This window comes from Lycorma delicatula, chromosome 3, assembly GCF_047948215.1.
Source record: "Lycorma delicatula isolate Av1 chromosome 3, ASM4794821v1, whole genome shotgun sequence".
In the NCBI taxonomy this organism is placed as follows: Eukaryota; Metazoa; Arthropoda; class Insecta; order Hemiptera; family Fulgoridae; genus Lycorma; species Lycorma delicatula.
In genome coordinates this window covers 141,294,882-141,320,018 of record NC_134457.1, presented here as the reverse complement: position 1 = coordinate 141,320,018, position 25,137 = coordinate 141,294,882, and the positions used below count along the sequence as shown (strand labels likewise).

The 25,137-nt window shown below is 29.7% G+C and overlaps 2 protein-coding genes across 8 annotated transcripts in view; one reads left to right on the top strand and one right to left on the bottom strand.

Annotated features, from left to right (window-relative positions):
* Nucleotides 1–848, bottom strand: part of LOC142322058 (uncharacterized) — a 40,682-nt gene extending 39,834 nt beyond the window's left edge. For all 3 annotated transcript variants that reach the window (XM_075360692.1, XM_075360691.1, XM_075360693.1), the window contains exon 1: nt 555–848. The gene's annotated coding sequence lies outside the window, so the exon portion shown is untranslated. The remainder of the gene's footprint in view (nt 1–554) is intronic.
* A 307-nt stretch (nt 849–1,155) lies between these two features.
* Nucleotides 1,156–25,137, top strand: part of LOC142322057 (core histone macro-H2A.1-like) — a 46,949-nt gene continuing 22,967 nt past the window's right edge. For 2 of the 5 annotated variants that reach the window (XM_075360688.1, XM_075360689.1), the window contains exons 1-7: nt 1,156–1,733; nt 12,834–12,940; nt 14,689–14,893; nt 15,725–15,828; nt 17,867–17,998; nt 21,436–21,484; nt 24,275–24,449. In XM_075360688.1, coding sequence (XP_075216803.1) covers nt 1,559–1,733; nt 12,834–12,940; nt 14,689–14,893; nt 15,725–15,828; nt 17,867–17,998; nt 21,436–21,484; nt 24,275–24,449 — 947 coding nt within the window. In that variant the 5' untranslated portion in view covers nt 1,156–1,558. Of the gene's footprint in view, nt 1,734–12,833; nt 12,941–14,688; nt 14,894–15,724; nt 15,829–17,866; nt 17,999–21,435; nt 21,485–24,274; nt 24,450–24,738; nt 25,007–25,137 lie in introns of those variants that run through there. The other 3 variants (XM_075360687.1, XM_075360686.1, XM_075360690.1) reach the window with 2 other exon arrangements.

Sequence of the window (25,137 nt, the reverse complement as noted above, 5' to 3'; positions counted from 1 at the left end):
AGGTTGACTCTTAAGTCGGCGGTCTGATTCTCTGCTGAGAATGCATTGTCTTGCAACTTTACTTGGATAACTGAAATTTTGTGATTTCACTTGGTTGACTAAAATTTTGTAATTTTAATAGTTATCTCTTATCTTTGTTTATGTTGTTAGTTTGCTAATGTCATGAAAGGTACTGCACATTATCAATATTGAATTTGAGGTGTGCTATCTGTGGGTGGTTTCTTGACATGTTAATCTTAGTAAAAACTTTTACATAAAGTGGTAGTCCTTTTGGCGACCGATTGTAAAATAAATTGTTCGAAAAAATTGTACATAACCTATGAGTGAAATTTATAACCATCTTAACAATTTCTTAAATTACAAACAAGAACTGAATTTTGTCACAACTATATCCGATAAAAATTAATATTACTAACAAAGGTGATTCGTAATGCAGATTGAAAAAATCTAAGAGGAGTAAATTACATTAAAATGATCAGTTTGAGATTTCAAAACTAAAATACCGTATTGGAAATAAATAATCATCAATAATATAAGAGATAAAACACACTCACCTCGATTTAGTTTTAAATCAGGTTAAGAAGTTTGAAACTCACTTTAATAACTTTGTTACATAACCTAAAAATTTTGCTAATAAAAGTATATCAGATTCTACTTTCCGTAACTCATAGTTCGCAAGTGATTCTATAGGTTTGATAAGAACTTATTCAAACATAATATATTTGCATAAAACAGACGTAATAAGAATATTTTGCTTTGTTTAAAAAGCAAGCCACAAACAAAAATAATAGAGAAACGTGGTTCAGGAACATTCTCAGCTAAAGAGCTGAAATATATCGATTGCATTTACGGATTTCGATGAAACTTTACAGTTGGCATAATGAAAGATAATGTTTTCTGCATGAAGCGATATTATTTTTTTCTCATATTAAAAAAATTTACACAAATAAGTTAAAAATTAACAATACAAAATTAAAGTTTATTTCAGTAAAGTATATAGTAATTAAAGGTTATAAATTTGCTGTTTCAAATGTATTTTTTTATCTTATCGTGGCTTTATTAATAATGGAATGATTGTATTGAGTTATAATCTATTTAAACTGTTTGTAGTCCTCTTTGGACAATGTATTTTCCGGTGTTTATTTTCCATGAGTTACTGTTGAGGTTAGATTGTAGTTAGGATTGGCAGAAGTCCGTGTTGGTTGATAGTGACGAACCACTTGACTGTGATAGGGTTAGCGTGTGTAGCGGTATTTTGTTTTTCTAATGTTTAATCAGAATTTAGAAATCATGGTTTAGTATTATTTAGAAATATGTTTTTTTTTTAGCAGCAGCCAATGAAATCATAGTATTAATTGAGCGAAAGAACTTTAGATTCGCTATGAATTTACGTTAGAATATCTCTTTTATACCATTTGTTATTTATGGTAGTTCAATCCACAGAAACATGCTTCTACTATACCGGTTGCGTACAGTTGGACCGTAATTTCTGTACTGTTACAGAATTTAATTTTTAGTGTTATATTATTTTCATTTATTGTTTACCTATTCATTCATAATGTCTGGTAGGGGGATATTGAAAAAGCGGCAGAAAGCTATTTCGAAATCACAGAGAGCTAATGTTACATTCCCAGTGGGGAGAATGAGAAGATTCTTAAAAAATGGAACGCACAAGTTGAGAATCGGTATTGGAGCTCCAGTTTACATGGCTGCTGTAATTGAATACTTAACAGGTGAGTAAGGTTATCTTTTACAACTTATAACATAGAAAGTAACTACAGTAGAATGCATTGTTTACTTTATAACAATAAATGTGATATTTCCTTATTTATTTTATGTTCACTTTATTAATTTCCTTTTCTTATTGATAAATATCCTGTTACAAATTTTTTGATAATGCAGATTGATTATTTCTTTGAACCTATTTGTTGAACAAATATATTTGGTAATGCTAGTTGCCAAGTTGTAGTTGATGTATTGAACTACATTTGTGGTACCTTTTTCACAAGTTTAAATAGAATTCTATCACAGTAGTGATGATAAAATTATTGGCTAATGTCTCGTTTAACTCCAGCCCTGGATCCAATTACACAGTTACATTAACTTCTTTTTTTGCTTAAATGATATGAAATGAATTTTGTAATATGTGAAGAAATACCAAGTTGACCAGGATTTGAATCCAGAAACTTACAGATGAAAGGTGTTGATATTAATCACTTTGCCATGGAACTCTGTGGAGTGTACTTCATGGTTTTGAAGTTTTCTGTTGGTTTTTAAATATATTAAATTATCGCTTATAAAGTGTAAAATTTTGCATGATACTGAGCAAAGTGATAGAACTAGTATAAAGCATGATAGCAAAAAATTGGAATAAGATAATAAAGGTTTTGGATGGGAAAACTTGGTAAGTAAGTTATTTAAATTGTAGTAACTTGAATAAATTGTTATATATATTTGATAAAATCTATTGAAATTACTAGATCAGTTTAATTGTAATATATATGAAAATTTTAATTTATTTATTATATATTTATGTCACCATATCTCAAGAAACCGATTGCTAATTGAAAGTTGTGATAACACGGCACAAAATTTGACCTTGCATGGCTAACCTGCTCTCTGACATTTAGAATTTGTGTTTTCCTGATCCTAAGCTTATCTACTGTTGTGTATTAAAGTATAAAAAAGTTTTAAGTTGACCAAGTAGTTGCTCAGAATTACCACCATCAATCAGCATTTCAGTTGTCTAGGTGTACTGATGTGCAAGAGTGTATGTGTATTAAGCTGAGCTAAGAAAGCAATTTTCATTTTCTAAAATTTTTTAGAATCATTGTTATTAGGATAAAATTAAAACCTAAACCGACAACGATTGTTAACGTCTATATGCCTACAAGCGCCCATGATGATGATGAGGTAGAGTGTGTATACGAAGAGATTGATGAAGCAATTAAACACATAAAAAGAGATGAAAATTTAATAATAGTTGGAGATTGGAATGCAAGCATTGGAAAAGGCAAGGAAGGAAATATAGTGGGTGAATACGGGCTGGGCAAAAGGAAAGAAAGAGGGGACCGACTTATAGAGTTTTGCACGAAGTATAATTTAGTAATTGCCAACACCCAATTTAAAAATCATAATAGAAGAATATACACTTGGAAAAAGCCAGGTGATACTGCAAGGTATCAGATAGATTATATCATGGTTAAGCAAAGATTTAGAAATCAACTCGTTGACTGCAAAACTTACCCTGGAGCAGACATTGATAGCGAACATAATTTGGTGATAATGAAATGTAGATTGGGGTTTAAAAACCTGAAGAAAAGGTGTCAGATGAATCGGTGGAATTTAGAGAAGCTTGAGGAAGAGGAGGTAAAGAAGATTTTTGAGGAGGACATCGCAAGAGGTCTGAGTAAAAAAGATAAGGTAGAAAATGTAGAAGATGAATGGGAGAAAGTTAAAAAGGAAATTCTTAAATCAGCAGAAGCAAACTTAGGCGGAATAAAGAGAACTGGTAGAAAACCTTGGGTTTCAGACGATATATTGCAGCTGATGGTTGAACGTAGAAAATATAAGAATGCTAGTGATGAAGAAAGTAAAAGGAACTATCAGCAATTAAGAAATGCTATAAACAGGAAGTGCAAACTGGCTAAAGAAAAGTGTTCAGAAGTGGAAAGAGAAATGAACATTGGTAAAATAGACGGAGCATACAGGAAAGTTAAGTAAAATTTTGGGGTACATAAATTTTTTTTTTTTTTTTTTTTTTTTTTTTTTTTGTCTTCAGTCATTTGACTGGTTTGATGCAGCTCTCCAAGATTCCCTATCTAGTGCTAGTCGTTTCATTTCAGTATACCCTCTACATCCTACATCCCCAACAATTTGTTTTACATACTCCAAACGTGGCCTGCCTACACAATTTTTCCCTTCTACCTGTCCTTCCAATATTAAAGCGACTATTCCAGGATGCCTTAGTGTGTGGCCTATAAGTCTGTCTCTTCTTTTAACTATATTTTTCCAAATGCTTCTTTCTTCATCTATTTGCCGCAATACCTCTTCATTTGTCACTTTATCAACCCATCTGATTTTTAACATTCTCCTATAGCACCACATTTCAAAAGCTTCTAATCTTTTCTTCTCAGATACTCCGATCGTCCAAGTTTCACTTCCATATAAAGCGACACTCCAAACATACACTTTCAAAAATCTTTTCCTGAGATTTAAATTAATTTTTGATGTAAACAAATTATATTTCTTACTGAAGGCTCGTTTAGCTTGTGCTATTCGGCATTTTATATCGCTCCTGCTTCGTCCATCTTTAGTAATTTTACTTCCCAAATAACAAAATTCTTCTACCTCCATAATCTTTTCTCCTCCTATTTTCACATTCAGCGGTCCATCTTTGTTATTTCTACTACATTTCATTACTTTTGTTTTGTTCTTGTTTATTTTCATGCGATAGTTCTTGCGTAGGACTTCATCTATGCCGTTCATTGTTTCTTCTAAATCCTTTTTACTCTCGGCTAGAATTACTATATCATCAGCAAAACGTAGCATCTTTATCTTTTCACCTTGTACTGTTACTCCGAATCTAAATTGTTCTTTAACATCATTAACTGCTAGTTCCATGTAAAGATTAAAAAGTAACGGAGATAGGGAACATCCTTGTCGGACTCCCTTTCTTATTAGGGCTTCTTTCTTATGTTCTTCAATTGTTATTGTTGCTGTTTGGTTCCTGTACATGTTAGCAATTGTTCTTCTATCTCTGTATTTGAACCCTAATTTTTTTAAAATGCTGAACATTTTATTCCAGTCTACGTTATCGAAAGCCTTTTCTAGGTCTATAAACGCCAAGTATGTTGGTTTGTTTTTCTTTAATCTTCCTTCTACTATTAATCTGAGGCCTAAAATTGCTTCCCTTGTCCCTATACTTTTCCTGAAACCAAATTGGTCTTCTCCTAACACTTCTTCCACTCTCCTCTCAATTCTTCTGTATAAAATTCTAGTTAAGATTTTTGATGCATGACTAGTTAAACTAATTGTTCTGTATTCTTCGCATTTATCTGCCCCTGCTTTCTTTGGTATCATAACTATAACACTTTTTTTGAAGTCTGATGGAAATTCCCCATTTTCATAAATATTACACACCAGTTTGTATAATCTATCAATCGCTTCCTCACCTGCACTGCGCAGTAATTCTACAGGTATTCCGTCTATTCCAGGAGCCTTTCTGCCATTTAAATCTTTTAATGCTCTCTTAAATTCAGATCTCAGTATTGTTTCTCCCATTTCATCCTCCTCAACTTCCTCTTCTTCCTCTATAACACCATTTTCTAATTCATTTCCTCCGTATAACTCTTCAATATATTCCACCCATCTATCGACTTTACCTTTCGTATTATATATTGGTGTACTATCTTTGTTTAACTAGTCATGCATCAAAAATCTTAACTAGAATTCTATACAGAAGAATTGAGAGGAGAGTGGAGGAAGTGTTAGGAGAAGACCAGTTTGGTTTCAGGAAAAGTATAGGGACAAGGGAAGCAATTTTAGGCATCAGATTAATAGTAGAAGGAAGATTAAAGAAAAACAAACCAACATACTTGGCGTTTATAGACCTAGAAAAGGCATTCGATAACGTAGACTGAAATAAAATGTTCAGCATTTTAAAAAAGTTAGGGTTCAAATACAGAGATAGAAGAACAATTGCTAACATGTACAGGAACCAAACAGCAACAGTAATAATTGAAGAACATAAGAAAGAAGCCGAAATAAGAAAGGGAGTCCGACAAGGATGTTCCCTATCTCCGTTACTTTTTAATCTTTACATGGATCTAGCAGTTAATGATGTTAAAAAACAATTTAGATTCGGAGTAACAGTACAAGGTGAAAAGATAAAGATGCTACGATTTGCTGATGGGTGGATAAAGTGACAAATGAAGAGGTATTGCGACAAATAGATGAAGAAAGAAGCATTTGGAAAAATATAGTTAAAAGAAGAGACAGACTTATAGGCCACATACTAAGGCATCCTGGAATAGTCGCTTTAATATTGGAAGGACAGGTAGAAGGAAAAAATTGTGTAGGCAGGCCACGTTTGGAATATGTAAAACAAATTGTTAGGGATGTAGGATGTAGAGGGTATACTGAAATGAAACGACTAGCACTAGATAGGGAATCTTGGAGAGCTGCATCAAACCAGTCAAATGACTGAAGACAAAAAAAAAATTTTTTTAAAGACCAACCAGTTTATTTTCATAAAAATAGAAATGTCATTGGATTAATTAATAAATTTATATCTTTCATTGATAGTGCTTTGGACAGATCTTGTTGGACTATAGGTGTATTCTGTGATTTCACCAAGGATTTTGATTATATGAAACATTCTCTCCGGCTTGAGAAGCTTAAGCAATATGATTTAGTACAGAGCTACTAAAGTCCTATTTGGAAATTAAAATGCAAAGGGTGGTTGGTTCAATGAATTGCTGAAGCAAGTTTGGTAAGGTTGTTGATAGAATGCCACAGGTATCAATTTTAAGACATTTTCTCTTCCACATTTATATTAATGACCTACTTTACTTCTGAAGGCTCAGTTAATTAATTTTGTTGATGACACTACAGTTTGTGTAACTGGGTCAATGCATTTAGATGTTGTTAAATACTAAATATGATTCTAAAAATGTAAGGGAATGTTTTAATTGAAATAGTTTGGTGTAAATTAAACCCTTAAATAAAACAATTTTGATAGATTTCATTTAAATCATCACATACTTTGTGTTTGTGTGAGTGATTTTGTCATGATTTTTCCGAGTCAAGTGTTGTATGTAAATGCCGATTCACGAGACCATATCTATATCCTACCCGACTAAACGGCATTTGTCCGTCTGTGTCCCTTAGCTTAGCACCGGGATGCTCCGATCACTAGCGGAAAATTACGATTCGTGAGTGCATGCCTCGTGATGAACAGGTGTGTACATATATATACACACGTTATATTATTATATATCGATATACCTTAAATATAGTTTTGGGGAAATTTAGTTTTTTTTTAATTGGATCCGATTTTTCTGACGAAAATCGCAAATATTTCAAAAACGGTCGGTCCTAGCGCTCTGAAAATTTTTTTAACCCTCCAACGATGTCCTACCTGCTTCCACTGGTACCCATCGGATGATAATATTTTTAACCGCCCCCGGGGCGCCGCTCGGAAATTGGGGAGGAGGTATGTTAGGGTGCCACCGTAATATCTCTGTAACCGCTCGTCCGATTTTCACGATTCAAACGGCGTATGTATCAACAGGTCGAGCGCTAATTGTTTAACAGATCGACCGGATCTTTATCCGGAAATTAAATCGTTTAGCCCTATGTTTTGATTGCACTCGCGTAACATAAAATGTACCTATCCGATCTTTCGCTAAAAAATAAAAAAATTGTTAAAATACCACCCTTAAATTAAACGCATTAAAATGTAAAAAATATTTTTAAGATTGCATCTAAGAATGGATTTGACAATAAACTCTGATGGTGATATGTAAGATTATGTGAAAGTCATAGCATCAAATTAAAAATTTGATATTTTTGCCAATTTTTTCTTATGCTTAAAGAGTGGGGTTCAAACACACGTAAGAAAAAAATTGGCAAAAACATCAAATTTTTAATTTGAAGCAATGACTTTCACATAATCTTACATATCACCATCAAAGCTTGTCAAATCCATTCTGAGATACCGCCCTGAAATGATTTTTTACTCTTTAATGCATTTAATTTAAGAGTATCGTTTTAAAAAATGTCTTACATATTTTTTATTTATGTAATAGTTTTTCTTCATAAAATAAGAACTATAGCCAAAAAGTAGGCACCAGAATGTACCGATCACTGGCGGAAAATCCCGATTCGTTAGTATCAATTTCTAATTTAACTTTTGTTGTACCGATTTGCATCATTAAAAAAAAATAATTTTACACAAGTAATCAATTTTGGATAACTAATAATACCATTCCGAGACCCCGCGCGCCAGGGCAATGCACCCGCAGGGCCTGTTGCAGCCAGTACAGTACTATAATGATTACTCATATATTAGTCACTTCACTATATAATTTAGTCATACAGTAGTCGTGTAATCAAACGTTTATAATATTATTTCTCCTCAGTTCTATTAAACCCCTTGATCTTTTCATATGATATTTTATTTTATCTTTTCATATTTTGTTCTTGTGTTCAATTTTTCTGTTGATATTACCTATTTATTTACTCTATGTTATTTAAAGTTAATATAATACAATTTTTTGAGTTCACTGGAATGTGAGAGTATTCTTAGATTTGTGTCTATATGAATTGAGTTATACCGTTATTCTGACATCATGCCTGATACATTTAGCTGATAATAGTGCACAATTATTGATATCCCTTCTGATAAAAGGCTGCAATAAAAATCCCTTTTTCCATCATGTGAAAAAATACATAATTTAAAATGCTTACATAAGCGAATACAGAGTAATCCAAAGGTGTTGATTTTGGATGTTGAAGTTGTCATGTTTCAGTATACAGTGTGATTCATCAGTATAAATCTACTAATGAATTACAGTCTCCTAAGAAAACAAAACCCCCACACCTCAACTGAAGAAAAAGTTGACAAATTCAGCAAAAATGCGATTCATAAAAAGTACACAAATTTTATTTTCAAAATGAACTGCCTACACTATACAAAATGTTACAAGCAGTAAATGACAATAACAATCTACCAAATTTGTAAAAAAAAACATTCTATGAATTATTAAAAAGTATAAATTTTAAATATGAAAACTGGGGCCGGGAAAATATTTTAACTGACAGGGATGATAACGTTATATGGCGAAGACATTAGTTCATTAAAATAAAAAAATGAGGCAAGAAGGCTTTAGAATATATTATACGGATGAAACTTGGGTCAACTAAGGCCCCACGAAAAGTTTCATTTGGAAAGATAAAGCTGTGAATTCGTCAAAAGAAGCCTTTCTGTGTGGCTTATCAATCAATAATAAGGCTCCAGACTTAAAGGTAAAGGTAGACATGTCATTATTACACATATCGATAGTGATACTGGGTTTATCAATGGTGGTCTTGGATTTGTTAATCTAAATCTATAGAAGATTATGATAACGAGAAACATCTTTTGAGAAATGGTTTAGTAATATGTTATCTCTTCTAGAATATAATTTGTGAATTGCCTTAGATTAACGCCCCTTATCATTCATGTAAAATGGAAAAAATTCCTGCGTTGTCTTGGAAAAAGAATATCAAAATGTGTTGTAGTTCAAAAGGTTTGATTTGTGAAGAGGATGATCTTATTGACTTTGCCCAATTGTTGCAAAGGGCTTTTTTTCATAAAAGTAATTTTAATATGTATAAAACTGAGGAGTTTGCAAGATCTAGTAGTAAAACCATGCTTTGATTATCTCCCAATCATTGTGAACTCAACCCAGTTGAGTTAATTTGGGGATAAATCAAAAGTTACATAGCATCAGAAAATACTACTTTTAAAATATTTGTATATTTATATGTTAGAAATTTATGCCTAAAAGCCATCAATGAAACAGGCCAGCAGGAATGGAAAAACTGTATAAAACTTGTAACGGCTGCTGTTGAAACAAATTACTGGGAATTTGATAATATAGAAGAAAACAAAATTTAGCTTCTCATTGTATCTCTTAATATTGACAACGATATGGATTTCTCACAATCAGATGGTGAAAACTAAATTTAATTTATTGTTTGTTTATTGTCGTAGAAATTTAATCCAAAATATTAGTGAACTTTTACTATTAATGGATATTTGAGTATTTCATAACTCATAAAAAACATAAGGAAACTATGTAACAATAAACATTTTTAATGAATAAAATTCCCATGGGTTATCAGATGTCTCGAACAAGATAAGAAATATTTATTGATAACTAGCTGACCCGGTAATGCTTCACCATTGGTAGATTTCAGTATATATATGTGTAGATTTAATGAACACAAATGAAAGTTTTATAAAGCATTAAAAACTGAACATTATGGAACACAAAATCTAACCTTCCCATTTTTCCTTTTCTTCCTATTTCCCTTTTTTCATTTTTCGCAGAAATATTTCTTTTCACGTAACTAATATATATTCTGAATATGACACAAATCGGTCCATTATACAATTTTTTGAAATATCTCGATCCCAGTGCCACCTAGCGGCTCCATTTTTCGCAAAAATATTTATTTTTACGTAAATTATATACATAATGAATATGAGGCAAATCGCACCATAAATGGAATTTTTCCAAATTTTTACAACTACAGGGCCATCTGACGGCCCATTTTTCTCCAGAGTTATTTCTTTTATTTCTTTCCATTTAAGTAACACATTCTGAATATGAGCCCAATCAGACCATAAATACAATTTTTTGAAATATCTCGATCCCAGAGCCATCTAGCAGGTCCAAACTGATTCAGAAACCTTCGCGGGCGTGTGCATAACTCACCAAAGTTTCATCGCATTTGGATGATTGGTATAGGAACGCATATGGGATAAACATTCATTTTTATTTGTATACTTGCATACCCGGAATGCTTCGCTATTGCTAGATTTGAGTATATATATAGATTAAATGAACACAATTTTGAAAGTTTGATAAAACATTACGAAATTGAAAGTTTAACATTTCACATTAACCCCTTTTCCCTTTTTGCTCTTTCATCATTTCCATTTCCCCCTATTTTCCCTCCCCAATTTCCCGGTATTCCCATTCCCCTATTTCCTTTCTCTTTTTCCTCATTTCCCCTTTTCCAATTTTCCTTTTCTCCCTATCCAATTTTCCATTTTTTCCTAATTCTCTTTTTTATTTTTCATCTTTCCCCCTTTATCTTTTTCCCTTTCTCCCGTTTTCCCCTGCACGTAAATCGGTCCAGTAGTTTTTTTCTATAGCAGACACACATATGAACATTGCCTTTTATATATATAAAAGAAAAAAGTCTTTATATATTTGTTTGTCTTTTTCGTAAATAACTCGACACCATTGCCACCTAGCAGGTATAGTTTTTGCAAAAAGTTTTCTTTTCATGTAACTTATATATGTTTCAAATATGAGCCAAATCGGTCCATTATACAATTTTTTGAAATATTTCGACCCCAGTGCCACCTAGCGGTTCCATTTTTGCAAAAATATTTCTTTTTATATAACTAATATATATTCTGAATATGAGGCAAATCACACCATAAATGCAATTTTTTCAAATATTTCAACCCCAGCGCCATCTAGCGAGTCCATTTTTTACAAAGGTATTTCTTTACATGTAAGTGGAAAGAATGTAAGTGTTATGTAAGTAACACATATTCTGAATATGAGCCAAATTGGACCATAATACAATTTTTGAAATATCTCGACCCCATCCCCACCTGGCGGGTCCAAACTAATTCAGAAACCTTTGTGGGTGGGCACACAACTCACCAAAGTTTCATCGCAATCAGATAAGTGGTATAGAAATGCTTAAAAGATGGTATGGTATTGAAGATGTAACATGTCTTAATTTATATAAAATTAAAAATATATGTATATATTTTTTGTAAAATATAATAGCTTGTGTTTACTGAGTATTAACGTCACATATTTCTTTTATATGCATCAGGATATACAGAATGCATGTGAATTGGCCACCTGAACACTCGTAAGAGTGTTCAGGTGGCCAATTCAAATCGTAAGAGTGTTCAAGTGGCCAATTCAAACAGACTGTGCTTACGCACAGTCTGTTTTCTTGAACTGTATAAGCTAACTGAATTAGGTATAGATTCAGTACCAGAAATTTCATTTCTTGATATTGTTGTGAATAAGGGACTGATGTCAAAGGAAATATAACCCAACTTACAAAAATACTAAATAAGATCTTTTTTTGCAATCTTATCCATGCCCCATTATTTAAATATTAGCTCTTTAATCAATGGTTATTAATATTCATTGTTAACTTTAGAGTAATTTTTTGGGATTCATCAGTGAACAGTCACAATGTAATTATAAAACAAAAAAAAGTTGTTCATGGCAATCGTGTCATCCATTTTTGCAAGCCCAATTTTAGACATTAAACATATTAACATTTCCTGGCATTTATTTATTTAATATAATTATCTTTTGTAAGTCCAATCAATCTAAATTTATACTTCTATCTGAAAATTACAATTACAATACCCACCATATAGATAAATTTCCACTGAACAGAACTGCTGCTTTTGAAAAACACTCTTGTTATAAAGTATTATAATAAACTTCCTCTAAGGGGTAAAAGATCTATCAACAATTTCAGAAACTGTCATAATTTTAATTTGATCTAAATAAATATACAAGTAAGATAATATATAATAATAAAAAATACAAGATCTAAATATCTGTTACAATATTACTGTGTACAATGACCCCAGCCTTGGTATACAATGTTGGTTTTTTAACATAATTTTATGTTAAAATTATAAATTTAGTAAGTTAGTTAGATTTTTCACAGTTTAAGATTTTTGGACAGACACATTTAGGTAAAATAATATATAAATTACTCCTTTCTAAAATCTAAAATTTCTGTTTTCAAGTTGAAAAATTTTGTAGTGGTGCCTGTGTTCTGAAGGATGTATCTAATAAAAATAATAATAATAATAATAATATTAAAAATAAATGTTATTACATTTATTATTTTGTAATATTTTACAAAATAAAATAATTAATACAATTGAACCTTAACTGAATCATTAGCATGTTTTTTGATCTGACCATATTATTAGCTTAAATTCTGTAATTTTTTTGACATTCTTTTAATTGATGCCCGATTATTTTTTTTTTTTTTTACAGCTGAAGTTTTGGAGTTGGCAGGAAATGCTGCACGAGATAATAAAAAAGGGAGAGTAACTCCTCGTCATATTCTGTTGGCAGTGGCTAATGATGAAGAATTACATTTGGTAATTTTGTTATGATTTCAGTAAAATGATATATAGTTTAAAGGTATAAATAAACTTGTACATTTCAGGCACTTGTTGCACAAAATGTAGTCAGTGCTCTTCACAGTCCCTCTACTTGTGTACAGAAATTAATCTACCATATTCAAATCATGAGTTTCCCTTTAACTACATCCAAAAATAACAACTTTCTTTTTAGAAGCTTAATTACTTAAAGCATTGTCTCTGTGCTTTATGGCTAAATAATAATAAGTTAGCTTTGAAACATTCTGTTCTTATTATTTTTCATTTTATTAACAATCTAGGTTGATCTTTAAATTTAAATTTTAATTTGCCTGTAAAATTGTTTGTTTGTAAACTTGAATGCATAGAAAATTTTTTAATAGATTACAGTGTACAAAATACTTCATTAAGTTAGTATTGTATAGGTTGTAATCCCTTGATTACAACCTATAAATTTATATGAGTAATTCCTTTTCTCAAGTAAATTAAGGAGTAATACTTACTTGATAAAAGTCATCTGCAGCAGGCATATGATACTCTTTTATAGCTATTACTATTTCCTCACTCAAGTCTGAATTACATCTGTAATTCTTGTAACACTTCTCTAATGAGGTCAGTTCATAAGCCCCAGTCTACAAAAATATACATTGGTCACAAACAGTAGTTTTTGAAATTTCAAGCCTCATTACACATGCACATTTAATTTTTAATTGGCATAACTGCTTTAATTGTCATATCATATTCCATTAAATGTATTATTTTTTGGAATTGTGTAGGATGTGTGAAATTGGGGAATTTGTGAATTCCAGTTGTTGTGGTGAGGTTTGTTTTTGTTTGTATTTTTAATTTAAAAATATAACTTAAGACAAGCAGAATTACATTTTGTTTAAAGTTACAAAGTCAATTACTGAAATATCTGAAAACTTTAAAATTGCATATACTGAAGAAATTTTCTGAAAACAACTGTTGAGTGGCATTGATGGTTCAAAGAAGATGAGAATCAATAGAGAATGACAAGTTACCCTTCAACTTGGCAAACACAGAAATTAACAGAATTTATTTGGGAAATTTTGGCTGAATGTCAAATTTTGAGTCTTACAATGTTAGCTAACATGACAGGAAATAATATAGTGATGGAATGTAAGATTTTAGTCTTATGTAAAGGAAAGAAAATAAAAGAAATAAAGGAGAGTGCCTGCACATTTTTTTCTTCTTCGTTTTATGCAAGTACAATACCATCAACATGCTTCATAGTCTTATGTTAATTCTTAATGATTAATATAACAATAGAAATCTTTTAAAGCGAATTTTAATGGGTAATAAAAATTGGTGCTTCATGTATGATCTAACAACAAAATGTCTAAGTGACACTTAGTTGACTTTAAAGAAACCAAAAACTCAAAAATTATGAGAGAAACAATGCTGATTGCAGGTTTTGGTGCCAAAAGTATCATTCCTTATGAATTTGTACCAGAAAGTAGTAGAAGTAATTTGCCAAAAACCGGTATTAGGCATTGAAGATTGCTTTTCCCAAGAGCATTACTATTTATTTCTAGATTTATTGTTTTTCTTATTTTGTTAACAGTAGGTTGAAAAATTAATTGTACAAGATAGAGAGTAACTTTTCATTAAGACCTAATTTAGTTTAAAATATAAGAAAATTAATAATCAGTGTATTCTTATCATGTTTGCTGTTAGTACATTAATTTGACTATATTGTTATAATGAGAATTATTTTTCTATTTCAGCTTTTAAAAAATGTAATAATAGCATCAGGGGGAGTACTCCCAAAAATTCATCCAGAACTTCTAGCTAAAAAGAGAGGTGGAAAATTTGTTGTAGGAAATAACATGCCACTTACTGTACCTTACAAAAAACCTATTGCTACAAAACCTATATTACACAAGAAGCAGGTTGCATTTACCCTTGGAAATCCATCATCTCCTGCTAATGGTAATAAATTTATTTTAAGTTATTATTAATTTCTATGTTACAAGTTTTCAAATAAATTAACATATAATTACATATTTTTTCCGCAGCTGTTATTTTTATATTGGTAAATGCATGTTCTGTCATTATATTATTTGATTAAAGGACATTAAGTCAAAAGTGAGTTCATCAGTATTTAATTTTACAGTGTAAAAGGTACTGTATGAGTAATACAGTACTAGTATGAGTAGTTAATTAATTTCCACCTAATTATTTGATTGACTATTGATATCGCCCATTATATTACCAGTTGTAAATGTTCACTCGGTTAACTAGTGCTAACTTTGATTTCCCTAGGAACTATTCTGTTGTATCTTCTATTATATTTTCTATCCATCCCTACTCTAGATTGTAAATTTTATAGTTGAACTATCAAGTTGTAAGAAGATTCTATCTACCATTCTGCCTATAATCCTTCAGTTTATCAATTAGTTTGAGTTTATTCATAGACATAAGGAAAACTGCAGGACTAGCCAAGTTGGTTTGTGTAAAATTGCAAAAAAAAATTTATATTACTTAATTTTTTAAATAATAATTAAAATTGTATTATATAACTGGATTATGGATTTATTGTTGAAATTGCTAATTTTCCAGAAAAAAATTTATTTTGTTCATATGCATAAACTAAAACAGCATTAAGTGAACAATTCTGAATATTTATTGTTTTGTATTTTGTAGAGCAATCATTATAATTTTATGTGTGTTAATGCTTTATATTATTATTAATTTACTAATAATGTACAGGAATTATTTTTGATAGCCTTATAATTTTTTGTCTTGTTTTGTAATTTTTAGTAAAGGGTGTTAAAGGAAAAACTGGAAGGATTAAAGATTTGTCTAGTTCAAGTCCTGTTGCTGTCACTATTTTGTCAGAAAAGAAACTTTTCCTTGGACAGAAGGTATATTTAATGAATTTTTAATCTATATATTTATAGTTATGGAATGTAGCAATTGATTACATTTGGTTTTGAACAGAAGATTGTTAAAAAAAAGTTGTTTTTTCCATTTTATCTTACAAACACCCATCTTATAAATCCCTGAAAAAACCTACTGTTAATACCTAGTAAAGTATTTGTGGAAGTGGTTGAGTTAGAGCCAGAGCTGATGCCTTTGGGTGTTTCCTTTTCAAGCTATAAATAGAAACCGTTGGTTTTACAATTTTCCTAATTAAATTTAAAGATTAGTGGTATTATAAAAAATAATAATAAGCTTACTTAGGACAAAATAACTTTTCATTTTTAGTACAAGTTATAGGATCATTTATAAATTTAATTTGCAGCAAACCTAAAAAAATCATTTTTTTACTCCAATAATTTGGGTTTTGTGATGAAAATTCAACAGCAGTGATATCCGAAATTACTTGAAATACAGTTCTGGGACACCTTTTACAAATTTTTCAATCCAAAAAAACACTTAAAACCAATAAATTTGACCCTTAAAAATTTCAGTGGATCCCAAGTTTTCCACCACGGCTTTATTTTACCCTTGAAGCAGGAATCAGGAAAAAATATTTCAATTGCCGTACATCAGTCTGGACATATTTTTATTAGGAACTAATTTGCTTGTTTTCCAAATCAGCTCTCAAAGTGTTGCCATGCAATTCTGAATCATGCTGTGTGTATAAGTTAATAACTGAATGTAATCATTATTATTTATTGTAATAACAGTGATAAAGCAAAAAGCAAATAAAATACTTATTTCGGTAAATCTGAAATTACAACATTAATCATTTATTAATTCATGAATCTGTAATTAATTTTAAATGAACATTTTTACATGTTAAAATTAAATTTTCTTTGCAATAATTGAAATCTGAAATAAAAACTTTAAAAATTGTGTTGAACTCTATTTATTCTTTACTAAAAATTAAATATCTAAATGAATTATGAGAAATAAGATTGCAGAACTAATGAACAAAATTAATCATTGTAGTTTATCATTTCAATAGTTTGATGCAACTATTCATATTTGTTTAGATTAGTGAATAATGAATCGCATACTGTTAAACTATGATGATGTTTCTGCGTTGGTACATAACTGTGGACAAAACATGGATACACTACTACACTTCAGATACAGAGACAAAGGAACAATCAAAACAGTGGGTTTTTTTTAAGGCGAACGGGCTTCAAAGAAGGCAAAGACGATGAAATTGGCTGGCAAGGTGGTGGCCATGGTTTTTTGGGATGCTCGTGGTATCATCTACACTAATTACTTGGAAAAAGGACAAACAATAACAGGAGAGTATTATGCGTCATTATTGTACCAGTTGAGCGAAGAAATCAAGAAAAACTGTCTTCATGTAATAAAGAAAAAGATTGTTTTCCATCAAGACACTGCACGGGTGCACACCTGTGCAGTTTTGATGGCCAAAATTATGGAATTAAAGTTGGAATTGTTACAACATCCACCATATTCACCAGATTTGGTCCCCAGTCTTTTTTTTTTATTTCCAAACTTGAAAAATAGCTCGGCAGGCAACGGTTTACGTCGAATGAGGAGCTCATTGCTCCTCATTCGACATAACAGATGCTTATTTTGAGGACCTTCCAAAATCCTATTTTTTGGTTAGCTTAAAAAAGTTGGAGAAATGCTTGGAAGAGTGTATGGAGTTAAAAGATTATGTTGAAAAACAAAAAAAAAAATCTACACAAAATAATTTGTTTTTCAAATTTTTTCTAAGAACTTATTGAATGACCCTCATATTTACAGTATTGTTTCATCATTTTCGATTATTTAAAAGATGTTTCTTGAAAAAATTTCTTCTTAAACCTGTTTTTCAGATTCCTTACAATATGTTTTAATGAGAAAATCAAAGGCTATTGGTAAATTTTTATGATTCTTTTTTATATTGCTTTGCTTCTCAATTTATACTGATAACTGTTTCTAAGTTTCTTATGTCTTATTATGTATTTTATAAATAATTTTTGTTTTTAGTTATCACTAGTTCAAGGAGATATAACTAACATGTCAGCTGATGCAGTAGTACATCCTACAAATAGCTCGTTTGCAATGATGGGTGAAGTTGGGCAAGCATTAGAGAAACGTGGTGGCAAAGAATTCTTACAGGTACTTGATTATTGCGAATTCTATAAAAAACCAAATAGAGTTTCTGAAAGTCCTGATCCAAGAATTATATGAATTCTTAAATTTTCCCAAATTACATTCTTTGTGCCAATTTTAAGAGTCGTTTTGGTATTTGTGGAAATAAATTATTTGAATAGAATTTTTAAGAAGTGAACTCTTATTTTATTATGATTGTGACTGTAAATGTTTTATAATCTCCATTTACAGTAAATTTTTTCTTTAAGACCTACTATTATTAAATAAAGGTAAGGAGATTTAACAAAAACTGGTCAGTTCTGGAAAATTACTGTTATATTAATTTGTGTGTGTATGTATGTATTATATATATATATGCATAATATATTTTCAGCCTCCACAAAGTACAGAATTAGAGAACACTTTACTTTTTCATGTTCAAAACATATTTGGGCCTAAGCCCATCTTCAGTGATGTTTTTTTTAATAATTCTTATTTTTTACATTTACACATTAAATTATAGCGTTTTACTTTTATTTTGTAAAAATTATTAATTGATAAAAAAATTTAAAACATTTAAAAAAATTATTATTATTTGTACACTAACTATTCAAATAGTTAGAGCAATACTTTTTCATTCTCTTGAATGAACAAATATTTGTTCTGAATTTAAAAATGTTTTAAATTTTTTTTTTCAATTAACAATTTTTACAAAATAAGAGTAAAAAGCTATAATTTTATGTGTAAATGTAAAAAATAAGAATTATTAAAAAACATCATTGAAGATGGGCTTAGGCCCAAAAACATTTTGAACATGAAAAAGTAAAGGTAAGAGTGTTCTCTAATTCTGCACTCTCCAGGGGCTGAAAGAATATTATATTATATGTAATTATTTAATGTACAGAGGAGGAAGAAAGAAAAATGGACTATAAAAAATTTAATATAAATATCTAAATAAATTTATGTGCATATACATTTGTACCATTTTATACTCTGATTTAAATCTAATCAATTGTGTTAACATTACCAGCACACTATTCTCTTGTTGTATCATATATGTAATATACAAATTTTTGTTTATTTTAGGTTATTGATTTTTTTTATCCTTTGTTTTCTGGTAGACAGTTCATGATAATATATCCGATTTATTTGCTGAAAAAAAAATTAAAAAATTATGCCATTTTCTGTATTAAATTAATTAGCTACTATTAATTTTTAAACATAACTGCGTTGACTGGGTATTCATTTTTGATCATTTCTGGACACACTAGACTCATCTTAATTCTAAAATTCAGAGTGCTGCAAATGTCTAAACGAAAGTGATGTGTATAAGATTGATGATAATTATCAAAGTGTTAAAAGTTAAGATTTTAGTAATCACTGTAGTTGTCAATTGTTAAATATTTGATATTTCATGTATGCATTCTTATTTATATTGTGTGTGTGTGTGTGTGTGTGTGTGTTGCACTTAATTCACAAAAATCGCCTATAAATACACCAAACAGCAAAACTTAAAACTTATCAATTTATATAAAACACTTATAAATACATATTCAGGATGTACATAATAGTATATCAGTTTTTGAAGCTATTTAATTTTTCTTAACTTAACCTACAGTAATGAATCACAGATGAAATGAAAGCGTAATACTTAAAGTTTCTCTCTACAAGTGTAAGGAGAAATTCCCTCTGTCATTAGGTCCATGCCAATCAATCCAGTGTTGGGGAAAATGCCATTGATCCCATGCAGAGTTACCCAGTGTGTTAACTTTGGCTCTAAGATAAAATGTTAACTCATTACAAAACACACTACGATCAAGAAAGTTGTCATTTTCATACTGCAACATTTCAACTGTGAAATCGGCACGCAGAGCATCATGTCAGTAAGCTTCAAAGCCTGTAACAACTGTATATGGTATGGATCCATACATAAACATTTCCTTAAAACATTCCATACTCTCGCCATCAGCATTGATAGTTTGTGGCTGGCCTTCGTAACAAATAGACTAAGCAGGAAATATTCCCTGACACGTTCAACATTTTCTTCAGTCACCTTGGTCATCTTCCTTTTACACAGACATTGAGTTGTTTCAATTTGATTATCATATGAAACACATTCTGTAGAACACAGAATTTGTTAAACACACTATGGAATACATGTTGAACTGTAACTATAAATTCAGATTTAGCAAACTGCAAAACACAGAATGCTTTCTGTTCAGGAGTTGCCATCTTACAACTGGCACTGTCAAATGGAAAGATAGGGAATCAGTCAACGGGCATGTGTGCAACTACATCTATCCTTTTTGCTCTTTGATTCTCCCTTAAAATCACACTGTACACTTCATCCAAGAGATACGATAAAATAAAACTCCAGTATTCTTTTTGTATAGCAGGTATATATTTTCTAATTTATATCATCGTAGTATAAAGATTTTTATTTCTTATCTCATTGGCAATCTTTATTTATATAAATATGTTTATTTTAGCATTAGATTATTTACAATATTTTTATATTTTCATAAGTCTTAAGATTATATTGAAATCATTTCTATTGTCATGAAAGTTTCACGATTATTAAATTATATAATAAGAAATTAATACACTAGTGGTTAGAAATGTTAATTTTAAAGATATTAATTAGAATTTCTTTTAAATTAACAAAAAACTAAAAAAATTCTTTTATTACTGAATGTTAATGAGTAAATTTGTGTATTGAAAAAATTATTGTAGTTGAATGTATTATTAATTCAGTTATTTTAGTTTAAATAACACTACAATATTTTTTAATTTGATGAACATCCTATTGGTTATATTGAATGAAATTAATTATTTAAACTTTGTTCACAGTTCGAACAAATTAAAATATTTTGATTTTAATTATTTACTTATTATATTTTTTAAAGAAAATATTATTTATTGAAAATTAGATATCATTTTCATAAGCTAGAATTAATATTAGACTGTAATAGTAGAATTTTACTATGGATTTATCACAGTCAAGAATACTACAAGTATTTAGTAACAAATTTATTTTTTTTTGTAGAAAGATCATGAGGAAGCAATATCTAAAAAAGCGCATATTGTAATGCTAACTTATAGAGAAGTTATTTATAAATGATTTAAATTTTACAGTGTTATATGTAAATTAAACTATTTTCTACATGGTTTGTTTTTCAAGGATACGACTAGGCTAGGTACAGAATGTGAATTCTAGTGAAACCTGGAACACAGTATTGTAATTAACTTTTTGTTGACCCCATTGGCAGAGAGTTAGCATCTTTGTTTTTCATCCAGAAGGTTTTCAACCTGAATCTCAGCTAGACGTAGCATTTTTCATGTTTTAAAATTTTATATCTTATTTGCACTCAAAATCCTTTTACTTATGAGGTGAATTTATCATAATTTTTTTTTTCAAATTGAAAATGTTCACTAGTTTATGATGTTTTTTTTTCTCTTTTCAGGAACTACATACATTAAGAGCCAATCATGGAAGCTTAGACCCAGCTGCAGGTATGTTTTTTTAAGTACTTACTTTCATGGCCATATAATCCTGTGGAATTTTGCTCTCCTTCACTATCATTCCTTGCTATCTTTTCTTCAGACTTATAAAGTTTATTCATTTATTATTTATTTTTTGAAGAGCAATGGCCTGCATGGTATTTATTTATTACCTTCAATTCAAAAATAAGATAAAGAGTGGTGAAGGATGTAGTATTAGAGTGATAACAAGTGACTGTCAGTTCACAGTGGTCTGGTAATGGTATTCCTGTTTTGATTTAATTTCCATCTTTATAAATAATAATGTTCTCAGTTTGTTGCCATTAAATTATGTTATCCTTTGTCCTTTAGTTTTAATGTCAATTATAGCTTAATCACAAACTCAGTAAAAAAGTCTGTACTAATCTGAAAATGGCTTTAATCTCTTTAATGAAAAAAAAAAGTAATAATATGTATCCCTTGCTTTTGAGTTAGATTTTAATTATTATGAAGAAACAAAGATGTTTGTTAAAGCTAATTAAATTTAAACTGGAGTCTTAAATGTGCTTGAGTTTTGTCAGAAAGTTTTATTATAAAGACTATTTTATTACTACATAATTGTGTCCTACCCTACTTCTGAAGGTCAGAAAATGGTATTTTAATTTTTTTACAATAAAATAACATTTTTTTTCTGTTTGCAATTCTAACATATGTTAGAATTAGTAACATTGTTCACCAGACTGGCAGGAATGAATGCTGTTGTTCTGTATTGAATGATTCTTCAGTTTTCTTTTTCACAAAAGTCAGGTTGGCATGATATATATCGTTGACATTCCTCAGACCAGTATTGTGTATCTGTTTGTTTCTCAGTGTCTGTTGGGCAATAAACAAGTTATAGCACGTATTTTGTACTTTTTCTTTACAATAAGGAACTACCACAATACCCTTTAATCAATGATAAAGTATAATTGTTGTACCACTGGATTTAAATTAAAAATTATTGCATTTGCTGAACAACTTAGCAACAGAGTGATGGAATGACAGTTTTAGTAAAAATTTTGTGAGGATGTGGTGAAAAATTAAGAGAAATTAAAAGACATGAAGGTTTCTAGATTTGCTTTCAGGGTGGGCTGAATCCAGCAAATTTCCTGAGATGGATGTGAATGTTTTCCTTATATAGAAAAATTAAGAGTTTCTTAATATATATGATATGATTCAATACAAGCATCCTGAATTTGGGAAAAATAGAAACTTTTCTGCTGAACAGTTTCAAGGAAATTTTGGTTGGATGCTTAGGTTTATGTAACGATAGCTTGTCTTTCAGAACTTCAATTTGCTAACTGTTAGCAGATTACATGAAACAAATCATACATTTCTATCAATTTATTCTATATAAACTGCAGCTGTGTAAAATAAAATTGAATGTAAAATAAAGAATGTAAATGTACTATCAGAGAGAGAGACAATGCTTATCAAATCTTTTGCATTTCAACATGCCATATAACAAAACCATTACAGAAAAAGGGATATCATCCCACAGAATAGGTGTACACCTTTCAGATTAGTGGTAATGAGAGGTTATTTTGTGCCATAATGTTGGCTATGACAGGTGATAAAATAAATTATCACCATATGTGATTTTCAAATGAAAGAAAACGCCTAGGTTCTCTTTCTAGGAAGTCAGTATCATTTTTCAGAAGAGTACAAGTTCAGATCTACACATACTCACTTTCTTTCTGATCTACTTCCATACAGTTACTGCATGATTTTGGATAACATACTGCTCAGTAAATGCAGATATCTGTTTATGTCAGCACTATTAATAGAAGTTCTTTTGATGTAATGAAAATTATTCTGTACTAACACTAAAAAGTATTCTTACTCAAGATTCATTGTGTGATATTTAAATCAGTATATTGTGAATTGAGTATAATAATGACAGATGCGTAAATAAATGAGTACAAACAATGAAAAAATTTATAGCCTACCAAAGATAATTTTTTATTGTTATGGAATTTTTTATTGTTATTGTTAAAGATGTAAATTTGATCTAATGATATTATAGATTCTGTAATAATTTATTAATTCAGTGAGTGAAAATCAAACTAATAACAGTGTTTTGAAATTCTTTAAATATTTTTTTTTAATAGTGGCATTTGAATTATGTGTATATACTTTTTAAATTGGATGGCAAGTGAAAGTTAGTCCACATTCTAGCCTGTTGATCTAATTAGGGATTTAACTGTAAAAATCTGCAAGTCATGTACTACACTAACAAAGAACACAACATTCTGTTTATACTAATTTAGTAAAACTGGAGAAGATATCCAAAACTTCTTCTGAAACTCATGTACAAATCAATAAATTTGTTAGCTATAGTTTTACTAATTAAATTTATATCAACATTACTATATTTTGGTTGTGAATGTTGATTGAGCATTTATTTATTTTGCCTATTTATTAAAAAGTTATAATTAAATTAATCACTCCCTTCACAACTTTTTTTTAATGTAACATTTATATTTTTGCAGGTATAATATTTTATTTACTAAAATTGTCATCCGACTATTACTTTTTATTCACATCACTTTTGAGTGTAATACTCACAAATTTATTAAGATAATTCTGTATAAAGTCTCATTAGTAATAATAATAATAATAATAATGTTATGTATTTTCTCTTTCTTGTAACGGCATTAACATTTAATTAATATTATATTATAAATTTATTGATTGATATTTTGCTAAATCTGTTTATATTATAGAATGAATATAAATAATGTGAAAATTATTTTTATTAATCTGTGATTTATCTTCTTTCAGCGGCAATTTGTCTTGCCCATAATTTTACTGCTCGATGGGTGATTAATGTGAATATTCCCTCTTCAAATGAACTTGATGCTTTAGAAAAATTGGATAAAGCTGTTCGTAACTGTTTAGCTGTGGCTGATCAGAAGAATATTAAATCACTTGCACTTCCTGCAATCGGCAGTGGAAGGTATTTTTTTTCCTTTATATGGTAAAGAGATGACAAACACTTGATATCAAAATATCAAATGTTTAAACAATCAATCACCAAACTCGCTAAAATAATCTAGGATAAAATTGAATTTGTTATTCATTAACTATTTTTTAAATTTGTATAAGTTATTTTTCATAGTGTACAAATACTTTACAAGTTATTAAACTTGTAGCTTGTTATATTCTATATAAATATTTTTTCTTTATAATATGTATTTATTCTTTATAATATATGTTTATTTCTCTTAGTAATTGTTATTTTTCAGTTTCTAATGTGCAACCTCAGCAGCAGAACATAGTTGTAATATCAACCATACCTACATTGTGACTACTTAAATGATTACATGGATAAAAAATCAAAACATACTTTACCCTTTTCAATTTTTCTTAAAATGGAGTGTTCTATAAAAAAAAAACAGTTCAGTGAGTTCAAAAGCTATGAGTTCTCTCCAATGAAAATCTGTTATTACTTTTAAAGCAACACTGATTTTTTTGCTTTTTGTATGTATTATCATGTGCACTTTTTTCTTTTTTATTAATAAAATGGGTTTTTCCAGACCAAAATTATATCCCATTTTCTACAATTTCATTTCATGTTGCCCTTCTGTTGATTATTAATGTTATATAAAAAGTATGATGTAGACACCACATGACTTCCTTGTACG